Raw genomic sequence first — 14402 nt, 5'->3', positions numbered from 1 at the left:
AGACAGCACAAGGGGAGGGGCAGAGAGAGAGAGAGAGACACAGAATCCAAAGCAGGCTCCAGGCTCTGAGCTGTCAGCCCACAGCCCGCCGTGGGGCTCAAACCCATGAACCTTGAGATCGTGGCCTGAAGTCAGATGCTTAATTGATCGAACCCCCCAGGCGCCCCAGAAACTGCTTCTGAGAGGCTTCCCTTCCCTCCCCAGGCAGAGAGAGTCCGGAAAGCCTCTCTGCTTCTTCACAGCCCCAGGCGTGTGGTCTTCGTAACTGAGGGTGTGAGCACAGAAAACCGGCGGTGTTTGTGGTCAGTACCCGTTTCGTGTCCTCTGGCTCCAAGTCCTGGAAGAGAGGAGGCCAGGTGCGGCTGCAGAGTTATCAGGACCACCACCCTCACCTCATTGTCTTCTTGGGAGATCATTACCCCCTGGTGGCCTCCAGGCCTAGCGATGGTCCATGGTCCTGCCTGAGGCCCAGCCTTGCCTTAGAAGAATCCTCCATGGGGCCTGACCTTGACGCCACAGTGGCGGCCTGAGGTGTCCCGCCGTGTTGCGTGTTTGCCAGGACCCTTTCCCAGCTCTCAGGGGGTCTGGTTTCTGGGGGAGCAGCCATCACCACCTGTGAGTCCTTGATTCCAGGGATGTCCTTGGAGCGCCCGCCTCCGCAGTCCCTACACAGGGGACTGGTTGGGACTGCCCACCCCACCCCCACCTGCCGGGTCCCGCAGATCGGTCGGCGACTGCGTCTCCTGGACTGGCCCCCTGCATAGCCAGCCTCAGCCGCTGCATCCTCTTTGTCTCACTGTTGGGTTATCAGCTGTCATTTTGCTCCTCCGGGTGAGCTTAGAGCTAAGTTCTGTGCATGAGGATTCATACTGTGGACCAGGACATTTCGGTATCAGTTGTGGTTGAATTCTGCGAAGCGGGAGCGAAGGGGCCGCATCTGAGAGTTGGGAGAGTTCTCCGGAGCAGCGCGTGAGCGTCGTGCAGGCCCCGGGTCTTCTGCTGTATTGCTGGGCGTTACTTGGCAGCGTGCAGGTCTTGGCGCGTCCGTGTGTCTGGTGGACACATAGACCCACACCTGCAAGCGAGCAGGACTGGGATTAACACGCTGCTAAGTGCCACTGGGAAGCTCTTGGCTCATTCATGGCTTGGGGGGTGGGGTCTGACAAGTTTGAGAAAGAAGACCTGGTGATAAATTGCAGCCCAACAAAAATCAAAGTACAGACTGTCGTGTCATTTAAGTGGCAAAAAACACAAGCAGACTGGAGGCAGTCCTTGTCGGCGGAATAGTTAAATAAATCGTGAGACGGCTGTCTTCTTCTATCTCTATTGTGTGAGGATGGCAGGCCTGCTGGTGTGAGTGCTTCATGCTGAAATTTCCCACATAGACGTCTGCTATCAGTTACATCCCTTGCTTCTTAGGCTTAAGGGTCTTCTGTTTTGTCTGTTTCCAAGTAAACTACTTTGGGATTGATTTTAGATTTAGAGGAAAGATGTGGCTTGTGTCCTGTGTGCCCATGTTCCCCTCAGCCAGTCTCCCCCCTCTGTTAACAAGTTACATCAGCACCTAAAAGCAACTAGTAACCAAACCCCAGACTTCCTTTTCCCCCATTAACACCTTCTTTCTGTTTCTGGACCTCATCATCTTTTGGAAGTGATGATCTAAATTGATGAGGTTCCTTGAATATGTTCCTTGCCCTAAACCCAAGAGTAGCGGGGGAGGGGCTTTGAAAAAAAGAATGTTGTGGTGGAGTTCCTAGAGATTCTATGCAGTCACTCTAATGTGGACGGGAGAGCCCTCCCCGCGCCGGCCCAGCGGACTCTGCCACTGGGCCATGCGAACATGGCGGGGAACCACAAGCTCGGACTAGAAGGTGACTCAGAAGCTCAGATGGGTGTCTTGAGAGGCAGATGGAGTTCTAGAACTAGGACCAGCGTTTCTGAACTGTCCTGAAATACATTTGGGGTGGCTAATTAAGAAATCACAGTGTAGGGGCGCCTGGGTGGCTCAGTCGGTGAAGCGTCCGGCTTCAGTTCAAGTCATGATCTCACGGTTTCTGTGTCCAAACCCCACGTCTGTGCTGACAGGTAGCTCAGAGCCTGGAGCCTGTCTTCCTCTCTCTCTGACCGTCCTCTGCTCACACTATCTCTCTCTCTCTCTCTCTCTCTCTCTCTCTCTCTCTCTCTCAAAAATAAAAATAAAACACTAAAAATATTTTAAAAGAAAAAGAAACGAGGATGGAGAAAGATACCAGTGTTCTAGCTTACCATGATAACCTCCGCTTCATCTAGTATTCTTTAAAATGGGCTCAGTGTCAGGAGAGGTGGTGAGGGGGGACATGGACCAAGCAGAAGCCAGATGGCTTTTGACATGGAATTTCAGGTGACACCATGGAGTCGGGAATTGAGACTGTGTGCTGTGCGTTGGCACTCCTTAGATTCTGGCCTTTAACTGCCCTGTGATTTTGTTCCCTGGGTTCTATCACTAGGGGGAAGGTTAGAGGGGGCCTGAGTGGAGCCTGGATCTGAGGTGTGGCTCCATCTTTGTGGCCTACACCCCCCTTCCCCCTCCCAGGGGCAGTATTCACCTCTTAGTTGGAAGGCCATGAGGTCTTAGCGTGGTGTTCCCCCCCTCCCCTAAACTCTTGGCTTTTTGGGAGAGGTTTGAGTAATTTTTGTTAAGTTACAGAAAATGTCAAAGAAAACAAACTAAGATTCTGCTTTGTTGTTAAATCTGGGAGTGAGATTCAGGGGCTGAGTTAGCACTGCATCATTTCCATAGCAATTGGCCAGTGTTCTTTGTGTTATGACGTCACAAGCAGGAGCCTGTGGGAAGGGAAGCCAAGTACAAGCATGGCCTCCTCAGTAGGGGGAGATACCCAGGCTTTGTAACCAGCCAGGCGAGCCTCTTGTGTGTTTCTAGTCTTTAGAAAAGGCATTTTGTGCCCCTTCGTGTGTGTGTGTGTGTGTGTGTGTGTGTGTGTGTGTGTGTGTGTAAGTATATTAAAAAAACACCAGCACCACCGTGCCTTGGGTGCTTACCAGAGGGTTTGGCCTCACAAAGTTAGCCAGTCACAAGTAATGGAAAGGATCTTCGATTGTATTTGAGTCTCTTAAATACATTTTGGAACGATAACTCCTCCCCGCAGATATTTGGCACATTTGGGACCTCTTCTCTTTCGATTTGACGCATTGCATGTTGTCATCATGCCCTTGCGTGTCCAAAAACTAGTGTTGTTCACGTTTGGCCAAATGAGAGTTGCCACATATGGGAAAATGCCAACACAATAGGACATAAAATTCTGGAACAGGATCACTTTATATGTAGCGATACATAGATACACACCCCAGTCTTCAACTTCTTTGATGATAATGAAAGCAGACTATTTAAGATATTTCTGGAAGCCTAATACAGAGCTTTTGTGGGCTCGAGGTGCTTTCATTGTTGAATTCGGGTCCAGGGATTTACTGCGTCTTAATTAAAATTTTAATCCTCTTGCCGAACTCACTCGTTTATGAGGAGCTTTTTTTAACTGGATATTCAGTCCCTTAGGAGCTAGAGTTGAGTTGCCAACTCTTTCTACCAAGGCCCCGTGGCAGTTGGTTGGGAGCTTCATGGACCTGTTGTTGGTCGAGTTTCTCATGTACATGGTGGACCGGCTGGGGGCGAGCCCCCGGCTGGGACCAGCATCTCCGTGCCTACGGAGGGCGGAAAAGAGCCAATGGGTCAGCCCAGCACACGTGTGTAACTTGGTGTGAAAAAAGGTGAAGTGCTGCTCAGGAGAGCCCGGTTTAGTAACACTAGGACCCCTCACTTACAGATTATTTGTCTTTCGCCATTTGTCACATGTAGTTAATCCTTCTCCTGCAGAGCTGTCACCCTCCATAAAGTGCTGTGGAGGTGAGCCATCGATCTCTTGTTTTTCGAGGTTTTTTTTTGGAATGCTTTTTTATTTTTGAGAGCGGGAGAGACAGTGTGAGTGGGGGAGGGGCAGAGAGAGGGAGACCCAGAATCTGAAGCAGGCTCCAGGCTCTGAGCTGTCAGCACAGAACTTGATGCAGGGCTCGGACTCACAAACTGTGAGATCATGACCTGAGCCGAAGTCGGTGCTTAACCGACTGAGCCCCCCGGGCGCCCCAAGCCATAGATCATTTGATTTGATCTTGATTTTCATTATTACCAAAACTTCTGCTGAGAAAGTATTCTATTTCACGTCACCCAAACCCGTAAAGATACCTTGTTTCAGCTATAATCTGAATTCGCTTGGATCTCGGAATCTTTGGGATCAGGAATCAGTTGTCAAATTCTGTGAGCTCTAGTAGTGCAGACTGTTTACATTTACATACATCCTAGTTTTTAGGCGTGATGTTCTGGTTTTGTATACAGAGATGATTTGTTTTTGCTTCCGTGCATTAAAAATCGTATTTTAGGGGTGTCTGTGTGGCTCAGTTGGTGAAGTCTGACTTTGGCTCAGGTCATGATCTCAGTTTATGAGATGAAGCCCCATGTCAGGCTCTGTACTGACAGCTCAGAGCCCGGAGCCTGCTTCACATTCTGTCTTCCTCTCTCCCTGCCCATTCCACTTGTGCTGTGTCTGTCTGTCTGTCTGACACTTTCTCTCTCTCACTCAAAAATAAGGAAACATTTTTTAAAAAACCCATATCACAAGTTAATCGTAGTGGGACAGATTTGAAATGAGAAACTAAATTAAAATAGCAGGCATATGTGCAGCAAATTATTGTAGGATTGACAGTGCGTTTGTGCGGTGTGTGTGTGTGTGTGTGTGTGTGTGTGTGTGTAGCCCACTGCCGCTGCTCCAGCGGGACCTCTGGTTTGTGTGTCCTTCCAGTGTTTGTCATGGATGGAAAATGAGAATTTATCCTTTCTTGCTCCAGCAACCCGCCTTGTTTATAACAGGCTGTGTGTGATGATACCTACTGATTGGTATCTTTGATTTTTTTTTTTTTTAACATAGCTTAGAGAACTTTCCATTTAGGTACGTTGAGAACCTTTAAAAGAAAACTGCATAATATGCTATCGGTGGAATGTGCTAAAATTTATTTCATAGGCCTTCATAGGGGTTTTCCCTCAAAAAATATTTTTAATGATGGTTTGATGTTACCTTAGGAGGATAAATGTGGATGAAAGACATTTCAAAGTACCTGGATTTTCATGTTGCTTTTGAAGCACATAGGTTTTAAGAGTTTATTAGACTTTGAGAGCAAGAAGAATTTGTCCTTCTCCCCCACCTGCCCCAGGTTTTTGTCAGGGTGTGGTGGTCAAGACCAGTTTAAAAATGTGTATATGTTTTAAAAAAATACCTTTAACACAATTGCTAGTTAAGTATATCTATTAATAGTTAATAAAAGAACATCAGGATTGAAGTGATACAGATTTAGGTGGTAACATGTGTTTCTTGGCCTTCAGGGACTCTGAAAGTGTTTTGTGATGTGTCAGAGGAAGCGTCATTTATATTCAAGGGTTGTTTGAGAGATGATCTCGGATACTTGGGGTTTGGGAGAGTGTCTAGGGAGGGGCCGGCGAGGGCGCTGTCCGTGGTGCTGAAGCAGCCTGACCGCTGATTCGGACTGGGGAGACGTGTCGCAGGCCTGGGACACCCTGAGGGAGCTCTTTTCAAAACCACATCTCCTGTTTGCAGCTACAACTGCTAGGTTCAATCAGAATGTGTGCAGGCAAGGTATGGGGGCCCGTGTTAGTTGCAGTGAGCTGTTCTGACGTGGGAAAGGAGAGGGGGCTTACATGCCAAGTGTGACCCTTTTGGCCACATGTCTTGACATAGCGTTTTTTCCTCTTAAGTTAAGGACCTATGTCATAGTAAGAAGATTATTCTTACCTAAGTAGTGGTGAGAATGTTACATTTGGCCCTCACACCTTGTATTTGCCACTCCTTGCTTCAGAGTTTTGCATCCATGCCTTAGATGATGTGTAAATGTTTGTCAAGCCAGATTTCAGCAAGCATTTAGAATGACACAATCTCTTCATGTGTTTCTCAGTCCTTCTCAGATTCTTTATAAATGCCAGTGCTTCTAGGGACCCCCTTTGACACTGCCTCCTCCTCCCCGCACCCCCAACTTCCAGTGCCTCCAGTTGTGGGTTTTGCATGGATTTGTAGTTGATTACAGTCGCCGGCCAGTGACACTTTGAGAACACAGTTGGATGTTTCAAAGCATAGACGTGGTAGAACATTCCAACACACACTGCTGTGTGTATATTTAGTAAGCCCAGCGGTGTTTTCTCTGGGGTTGAGTTTTAATGAGAAGGAAGCCTATTTCAAAATATTGCAAATGGAACAAAGTGGGATAGTGATCGCATCCCATGTAGCATTTTGAAAGCAACGAAAGTTCATATTTATTTAGTAGACATACTAGTAAATAACCTTTTGGGTTAGAGTATGTTTAGTATGACAGATTTGCAGCATACTGGTGACTGGCAAATTATGTGCAGTATGTTTTTATTTAATCCAAGATTTGAGGGTGAATCCACGGAATTTCTTTGTTCTCTTTAAAGCTGGAGATACAGACGATCCACCAAGAATCACGCAGAACCCTGTTATCAACGGGAATGTCGCCATGAGCGATGGACACAACAACACAGAGGCGGACATGGAGGACGGTGAGTGCGTGCAGCTCGTGTGCCTGCGGCGGGCAGCAAGCGGCCCCGCCCACACGGGGACAAGCTGTGGAGTTCTTCTTGAGTGCTTGTGAGTGTCCTAGGAGTAGCTAGTGCTCAGGAGGCTTGTATCTGAGGAAAATTGAGGAGGCTGTTGTGGTTTTGAACTGTAAGATCACCCGCACATTTCAGGGTAAGTTGGTTCTCCTCAGCCTGGGCGAGAAGGTTGAAATACAGAAGTCTGTTAATAGATGGGTGTTTTCTCAAGCCTGCCATTTCCCCGCCACTGTCAGTGTTCAGAACAAGTGTATCCTAGGCTACCTTATTTTCCTTTCCTTGTTGTTTGCAGCAAGATACTTCTAGACATTGGAACTTGGCTTTCCATCGCATTCTCACTGTAGCGTGTGTATCAGTTGTCTGTAGCTGATAATCCCTCACTGCTCCCAGTAGGTGTGAAATCAGAATCAGAATCGAGCTTTGGGCTTCATTCTCCCACACTAACTTTTGGTCTATATCTTCTATGCAAAAAGTGTGCGCATAAGTGTTTGCATGGACGCGTTCTGTGCCCAGGAAATCCATTTCTTTCGAGGCTATTTATTTCTTCTTTATAATTGATCAGCTGTGTGACCTATGCATTTACTTGCAAAGTCCAAAATCCTGAGTTGGTAGCAGCCAGTAGTCACTTTATTCAGGCCCGGAATCTTGCAGTGTAATATGAAACCATGTTCTGTCAAAAGCATGTCCATCGATCCTCATGAGGGTTGTGTCCTTCCCAGGGGAGTAACGGGGCAGTTGAAAGAAACCGTCAGTCACGGGCTGCACCGCCAGAAGGACTGCTGTTCAGACCTCCTGCCAAAAGTTCAGCCTCCATGCGAAACTGCAGCCGTAGTTGAGAGTTCTCTCACAGTGCGGTTTACCCCTGGCAGCTGGCTGAGGCAATATCTGAGGAAGGTAAAGAGGCGGGGTGTGCGCCCAGCTGCTTTGTTACCTGCGGAGTGCGCTTTCCACCCAGATCGAGGGCAGCGGTGTGTGGGTGCGGTCTCTTCCGTTGCTGGGCACTTGGTTTAACTTCAGACACTTGAGATGCCAAAAGTGCTTCTGTGAGCACCGTTGGGAAGGTGTGGCCAGGCCCAGGATGCCAGGTGTGAGCGAGAGGCGGGTTCCGGCCCCTCGCAGATGCTAACTGGCCCACCCCAGGCAGAGAGCTCCCCGACTAGTTCCACAGGGCAATTCCACATGAGTATTTCCGTGCGTGTGTTTTGGGGGGAGCGTTTGGGAGGAGGCACAGAGGTAGAGAAAGGGCAGGGTTCCTCAGCCTTGGCACCGGTGCCTTTGTGGGCAGATCATTCTTAGTTGTGGGGGCGAGCCTCTGTGTGACAGGATGCCGGTGCTGTGCCAGCCTTCATCCTCGCTCCCCGTAGGCCCCCCAACCCGAGATGTCTCTGCGTTTGCCGGATGTCTCCGGGGGTCTAGATTGCCTCGTTGGAGAACCATTGTTCGGGGATCATAATGCACATAAAACCCCCTTTCCTTTTGAGGCAAACTTTAACTAAGATAGTAGTAAAAGCAGTGGTCCCAAACCATGGAACCTAGAAATGGAAACACTCCTGTGGGGAGTTAGCAAGCGCGAACACGGCAGGGGGAAACCGTGGTCTTCAGTGGCGCTGTGTTCCCCGCCGGGGACTTGCGGTGGCTGTTGAAAGGTCCAGGATAAGAGCGTGAAAAGATGGTATCTCTCATGGTAGAGGGTGGGAGGGAGATGGTCCCGGCCCTCGTTCTCGGAGGAGGGCCGTGGTTTTAGGGCAGCGTCTCCCCAGTCATGGCATGTGGCGACAGGTCCTGAGTCCAGGGAGTTTGAGGGGTGCTGGGCCCAGCCCGGGTCCGCGTCGCAGAGCCCTTCCGGACTGTCGGCACCCTGACATCTTCAGAAGAGTTGTCAATGATTCCCCAGGTCCGAGCTTCAGAACCCCGCTCTCCTGAATCTCCTAACACCATAAAGTGGGGCACAGAGTGTCCTGGGCAGAGGGGCCCCCTTCAGGAAGGGGGTTTGCTCTACACGAAGTTCGCTGGCTGGCGGCCCGGACGGACAGGTGTTTGGTTGAGACAAAGAGCATTTGAAGACCCTGTTAGGGGCGCCTGGCTGGCTCAGAAGAATGTCCGGCGGTCCTCAATCTGGGGCTTGTGGGTTCGAGCCCCATGTTGGCTGTAGAGATTACTTCAAAAATTAGTCTTTTAAAAAAGCCTGTTAACGTGGAATTGCAGACAAGAATGAGAATCATTTTCTGGTTGCCCCTACTTACTCTACTTTGATTTTAGTTTCTTACTCCGTTTTTCCTTAGAGGACCACGAGACGTTTGAGAGCACATGCAGCCTCTGCCAGTAGAGATTGCTGGTACCAGTGAAACAAAAGTGATTTCTGGGTATTCACTGGGACTTGGCAAAGAATGAAAACTTGAGGTTTGAGAAAATGACCGCAAAGGCGCCCCTCGGGGACTCCGCAGGCCAGGCTTCTGGTTTAAACAGAACAGAACAAAGTGCTGTGCCTTCCTCTCCCTTTTTCATGAAGCTGCACCCCAGGCCTCTGCCTGGGAAGATAGGTTGGGGCGCGAATAGGCGTGGCGGCAGCTTTGGTGCCAGCTGGTGCCGCTCGGCGAGGCTCGGGTGGGGGTGATGGCTTCCCAGTGTCCGGGCGGAGGAGGTGTGGTGACAGCAGGGAGCAGGAGCTTATCCTGTCCTTGCCAGCAAACCTCAAACTGGCGTGGAGTCGAGCGCTGGGGGCAGCCCTGAGGCAGACCCCGGAGTCCCCCGGGGAAACTCTGAGTCTGCAGGATGTGGGGCGCCCTCCGGGTTCCCAGGTCTGCTGCTTGGCACGTGTTTTTCATTGTGCAGCAGTGTAGACACTGGGGAGTTAGGAAAGTAGGTCCCCGAGCACTTGTCCCCTGTCTTCTCTGCGAGGACCTATTCGGCTCCTGTGATTCCTCGTGGGACTGTCGTCCGGCCAGGCCTTCCTGCCAGAGATGGGTTTCAAGTCTGTTCTGCTTCTTTGTAGACCCTCCTGCCTTGACCTTTAGGTATTTACTGTAATTGTTCAGTTATTCAAGTGGTTTTTGAAGGGTTGAGAAGCAGAGAACAACATTTTTATTCTCGTGAAATCTGCTGGTGTGTGTCAGACGCTAGTCTGTCCTGAGGGTGTGCCTTGACTGCGAGGCGGGACCTCGCCCCGGTGTGTAAGCCCACGTGTGAGCCGCGCTCTGTGCAGCAGCCTGGGCCCCTGGCTGTGCTGCTGCTGAAGGAAGGGCTTGTCATCTTGCCGTCTCACTGCCATGAGGAGTTCCGGTTGGTTCTGTTTCCTGTTTATGATCAATTTCGGAATTTGGCTAAAGTTTGGGACAGAAGAAGCATTTGTGATATGTTTCAATTTTGTCTGTCTAAAAATCGACTCCTCATCTTAAGATGAGTTGGATTGTTTCTGACAAATGAGAAGAGAGGCAGGACTTTGTGATGTTGACTCCTTAGGTCGCCTGAGTATGTGCCCTGCGGTGACTTTTTGGTTGATTGGGGTTCTTTGTTCCCCATAAAGCGGCCAGTTCTGTTGGGCTCTGCCTTGGGGGGAATGTCACACTTCAGGATGTGGCATTTTACAAGCCAGAGGCAAGGTCACCATTTAGGGCGTGCAGCTCATGGGTACTGAAACCCACTGTGGTTGTTTTGTTGAACAAACCACATAACCTCAGCGGGCCTTGTCGTCCTCTGAGATGGGATTTCTAGAACGCCTGATTGCGCCTGTCAGGATTGAAATGCGGCTCACCTGTGATCGAGTCTCTGAACTAGCGCCCGTTGGTTCCCCAAGCCTTGCTGAGACATCAGAGCATGTTCCTGGCTTCTTGGTACTTCCCTCCCTCAGAGGGGTGGGATGAAAGTCATACCTGCTGCCAGAAGAAGCCGGAGGAAAGGGGAGCCTCCCCCCACCCCCTCCTCCCGGAGGGGCCTCTGGACCGCAGAGCAGGTGGGCATGAAGAGTGTCACAAGTCGGTGCCAGGGCTGAGTGTCGCATTTGCTCTTGGTTCTTATTTCTTGGGTGAAGAATACTACCCTCTCATGAGGATTGATGGACATGTTTTCTTAAGCACACATCAGACAGTCACAAACGCAAGCCATCTCTGTGCCCCTGAGCGCTTGGTTGTCCCCGAGTCTGGAGAAGGATGAAGGAAGGCGGCGTGGCGCCCTCCCCGACAGCCCCTTCCCCGGGCCTCAGAGTCTCCTCCTGTGCAGACACAGCAGAGCGGCCCCTGATGCCAAGCCAGACAAAGCCTTCCACACGGCTTTGATTCTTCCGTAGACCAGCGGTGGCTCTTCAGAGCGTGGCCCCGGGTCCCCTGCCAGTCTGTGAACTGCACCCTGTCTGCAGCCAAATAGGCACCGAAATGGAGAGAAAGCAGTTAGAAGCTCGTACGGCAGTTTGGCCTTGCGGTGACAGCTCTCTGAGGGTCCATGAACGTGCCAGTCAGTAAGGTGGCGGGCAGCCTTGGGGGCTGCTACTTCCCAGGAGTTTGAGAAGCACGATATGGACACCAGGCTGGGAGGGAGGGAGGTCAGAGCTCGTCAGCAGCCTGAGTCCCTTGTAATCGGTCACCCTTGGCAAAAGGTGGAATTCTAAAGGGTGACTTAATAGCGAAAAGTCTGCCAAGAGGCACTCTACCGATACATTGCTTTCTAGTGGAGGAAACCTTAGTTTCTTACATAGGCCTTCAGGTCTTGAGTAAATTGAATAATTTTTACCCTTCATGTTGAGAACACCAGTGTCTTCCTCTATAAATTATTCTCCTTAGGGCGTACAGGACAGTATTTCACAAAAGTTTGTGAGCTGATGACATTAACGTTTATTTTGGGGCTAACTTAGCAGTCCTGTCTCTAAAACAGTGGGAGGGGCTTTTCGGGGCCTCGTGAGTTTGCAGGTGCAACGCCCCCGCCCCTTCCTTTCTCCAGACCAGGCCGCCCGAGGCCGCCCTCCTCTCTTCCTCCAGGCGCCCTGACCTTGAGCAGGTGTCCCACGGCTGCCCTGGGCCTTCCCTGCAGAGCCTGTCCACTCAGCAGGGAGGATGTGGGAATGTCGAGAGTAGGCCTGGAATCCTGGAGGGCGGGCAGGTGCGTGGCGGTGGCCCTCTGGGACTGGGGTCCACTCGCCCGATTCTAGGTGCCATGCCCTCACTTTCCCAGGACATAGGCGCAGCAGTTAGGTCGTGGGTGTGCGGACGGCTCCCCCACGCGGTCGGGTGTCCGTCGCGGGCCCCGCGACTGTGGGCCGTCGGTGTGGCCTCCCCGCCAGCGCCCGAGCCCTGTGACTGACACGGCCTTCTCTTGCAGACACGAGTTGGCGCTCCGAGGCAACCTTTCAGTTCACTGTCGAGCGCTTCAGCAGACTGAGTGAGTCGGTCCTTAGCCCTCCGTGTTTTGTGCGAAATCTGCCATGGAAGATTATGGTGATGCCACGCTTTTATCCAGACAGACCACACCAAAAAAGCGTAGGATTCTTTCTCCAGTGCAATGCTGAATCTGATTCCACGTAAGACAGTTTAAATGATGCGATTACGAACCCACAAATAGTTATGCTCCGTGATTGGAGGCCCGGCCTGGTCGGCCTCTTTGAACTTAAAATTTTTGAATTTCCTTGCTGCCTCTACATAGCCCTCTAATTTGACATTAGATGAAGTACATTTCTCTCTTTAAAACTCACTGGTAGGTATTCTCTCCAAGCTAGAAAAGAAAGGTGTGTGTTTTTCTTGCCAATAAGAACCTGATGTCACATGTTAGAATCTCCCAGCCCAGGGAACACGGAATCAGGGCCCCTCCGGACCAGCCGACGACCGCATTGCCGAGTTTACTCAGCCTACCAGCTCGTGCCTGGGTGGCAGACGGTAGTTAAGGAACATTCCTCGGTCCCGAGGCTTCGGCATTGTTGTGTTCTTCACCGGCTCCTGTGTGTTATTCAGAGTTTGAATTAAAACATTCCTTGAGGGTTATACCACAGGGGCCTCTCCAGCTTATTGGAGAGAAACTGTTTCGTTCTTAAAAATTTTAAGAAGAAACATAGTAAAATGTCTTCAAGTTAGGAAAAGTCTTTTATGGTCCCGTTATTCAGATGAAACCAAAGACGAGAGACTTTACATGTTCCAATGATTCATCCTAAAAGTTTGATTTTGCCCTTAATTTAAAAACTCTCACTCTTGAGCATATATCAGAAGCTTAGTTGACATTGTTTGAAAGGGTCCCGGATCGCTTGGTCACCGTGTCCTTCTCCCATGATGACGAGTCCGTGAGAAGGCAGCCTCGTCGGCCCATGTCTGTCCAGGCTCCCTGCCACCCCCAGGCTGTGGCCCCTTAGACCTGTCTGGGAAAGCCGGCCCCCAGGGGGCCGGCAGGCACTGGCCTTGGCTGTCCTGTCCGAGCTCCAGGGAACACAATCTGTTACCTTTTTCTTTTTTACTTGAATGTTTAAGAAGTGCCAGGCCAGTTCTGTGCTGCAGCCTGGGCCCGTATGTAGGTTAGATTTTTCCTTCCTGTGTTCACACTCTGCTGTGATTTCTGGTGAGTATTGGGGCCACATGTTAGCCCAGCAGATGGCCATGGCCCGACAGTAGTTGGGGGACGCGGTGAGCCGCCCGTGCCCAGCGTAGGCAGCCTGGGCAGGCAGGGCGCTGGTGCCGACTGAGCCTGCGCTGCCGTGAGGTCGGAGCCCTGCACAGACGCCGCTCCGTGCGGCTCTCCTGCAGCTCTGGCCCCAGCGGCCCTTTCAGGTTTTGACACACAGATCCAGAACCCCTTTTGTGATATCCGCCCCCGACTTGGCTTGCTGTCCATGGGGCTGGGGCTGGGGCTGGGGCTGAGGCTGGGCGCCCCTGCCCCGAGCTCCCGGGGGTCCTAGAGGGGGCTCGGCCTCACTGTCTTCTTGCTTTGTGCTCTTCTCCCAAAACCCAACCTAGACATGACAACCGGGGTCTCTTACAGACTCTAGAGGCCAGTATCTAAAGTCCAGAAACTGTATTGTATTGATACCAGTTAAGAAATAAAACTGACTTAAAAATACCTTTACAAGTTAAAATGAATAAAACCACGGGTCAGGGCGCCTGGGTGGCTCAGTCGGTTAAGTGTCTGACTCTTGATCTCTGCTCGGATCTTGATCTCGTGAGTTCAAGCCCTGCGTCAGGCTCTGGAGCTTGATACCCACCTAAAAGAGACAACAACAGCCCGTGGGTCACATCGTTACACACCGCACGGGGGGCTCCCCAACCCCTTTTAGCCTCTTTCTCCCCACCTCCCCAAATAGAAGACAGTGGGCGGAAGGTGGGAATTTTCGTGTGCTGTGTTTTGAATGATGTGTGAGTGTCCGTTACGTGGGTCCCCTAAGGCTTAGGTTTTCTTTGTCCAGGTCGTGGTCCTGCCACGCACAGGCCGTGCTGAAGATCATAAATTACAGAGACGACGAGAAGTCCTTCAGTCGACGCATCAGCCACTTGTTCTTCCACAAAGAGAATGACTGGGGATTCTCCAATTTTATGGCCTGGAGCGTAAGTAACCGTGCGTTTGCCCCACTGACCCGAGCAGCGTCCCTCGCCCCCGGGTTCTTCCTCCCTGCAGACCCTTCCGTTCGCAGTCAGAATGTTTGCTTTATCCAGTGGACGGGCATCTGTGAAAATGTGTTCTCCGCAGCTGGCAGGCTGAGGTTTTTAAGCAGCCGACTGAGCCGGGGCTCAGCTCTGTGTCAGAAGCCCCCAAG

The 14402-nt window shown here is 51.0% G+C and overlaps 1 protein-coding gene across 1 annotated transcript in view; it reads left to right on the top strand.

Annotated features, from left to right (window-relative positions):
- Window positions 1-1825: 1825 nt before the first annotated feature.
- The window catches only part of USP7 (ubiquitin specific peptidase 7), a 35021-nt gene continuing 22444 nt past the window's right edge, over window positions 1826-14402 (top strand). The window contains exons 1-4 of the mRNA XM_029946370.1: window positions 1826-1871; window positions 6527-6631; window positions 11993-12191; window positions 14055-14193. Of these exons, the coding sequence (XP_029802230.1) occupies window positions 1841-1871; window positions 6527-6631; window positions 11993-12191; window positions 14055-14193 (474 nt within the window). The 5' untranslated portion in view covers window positions 1826-1840. The remainder of the gene's footprint in view (window positions 1872-6526; window positions 6632-11992; window positions 12192-14054; window positions 14194-14402) is intronic.

Source organism: Suricata suricatta, chromosome 8 (assembly GCF_006229205.1).
Source record: "Suricata suricatta isolate VVHF042 chromosome 8, meerkat_22Aug2017_6uvM2_HiC, whole genome shotgun sequence".
Classification (NCBI taxonomy): domain Eukaryota; kingdom Metazoa; phylum Chordata; class Mammalia; order Carnivora; family Herpestidae; genus Suricata; species Suricata suricatta.
This window is presented reverse-complemented; position numbering and strand designations above follow the sequence as displayed.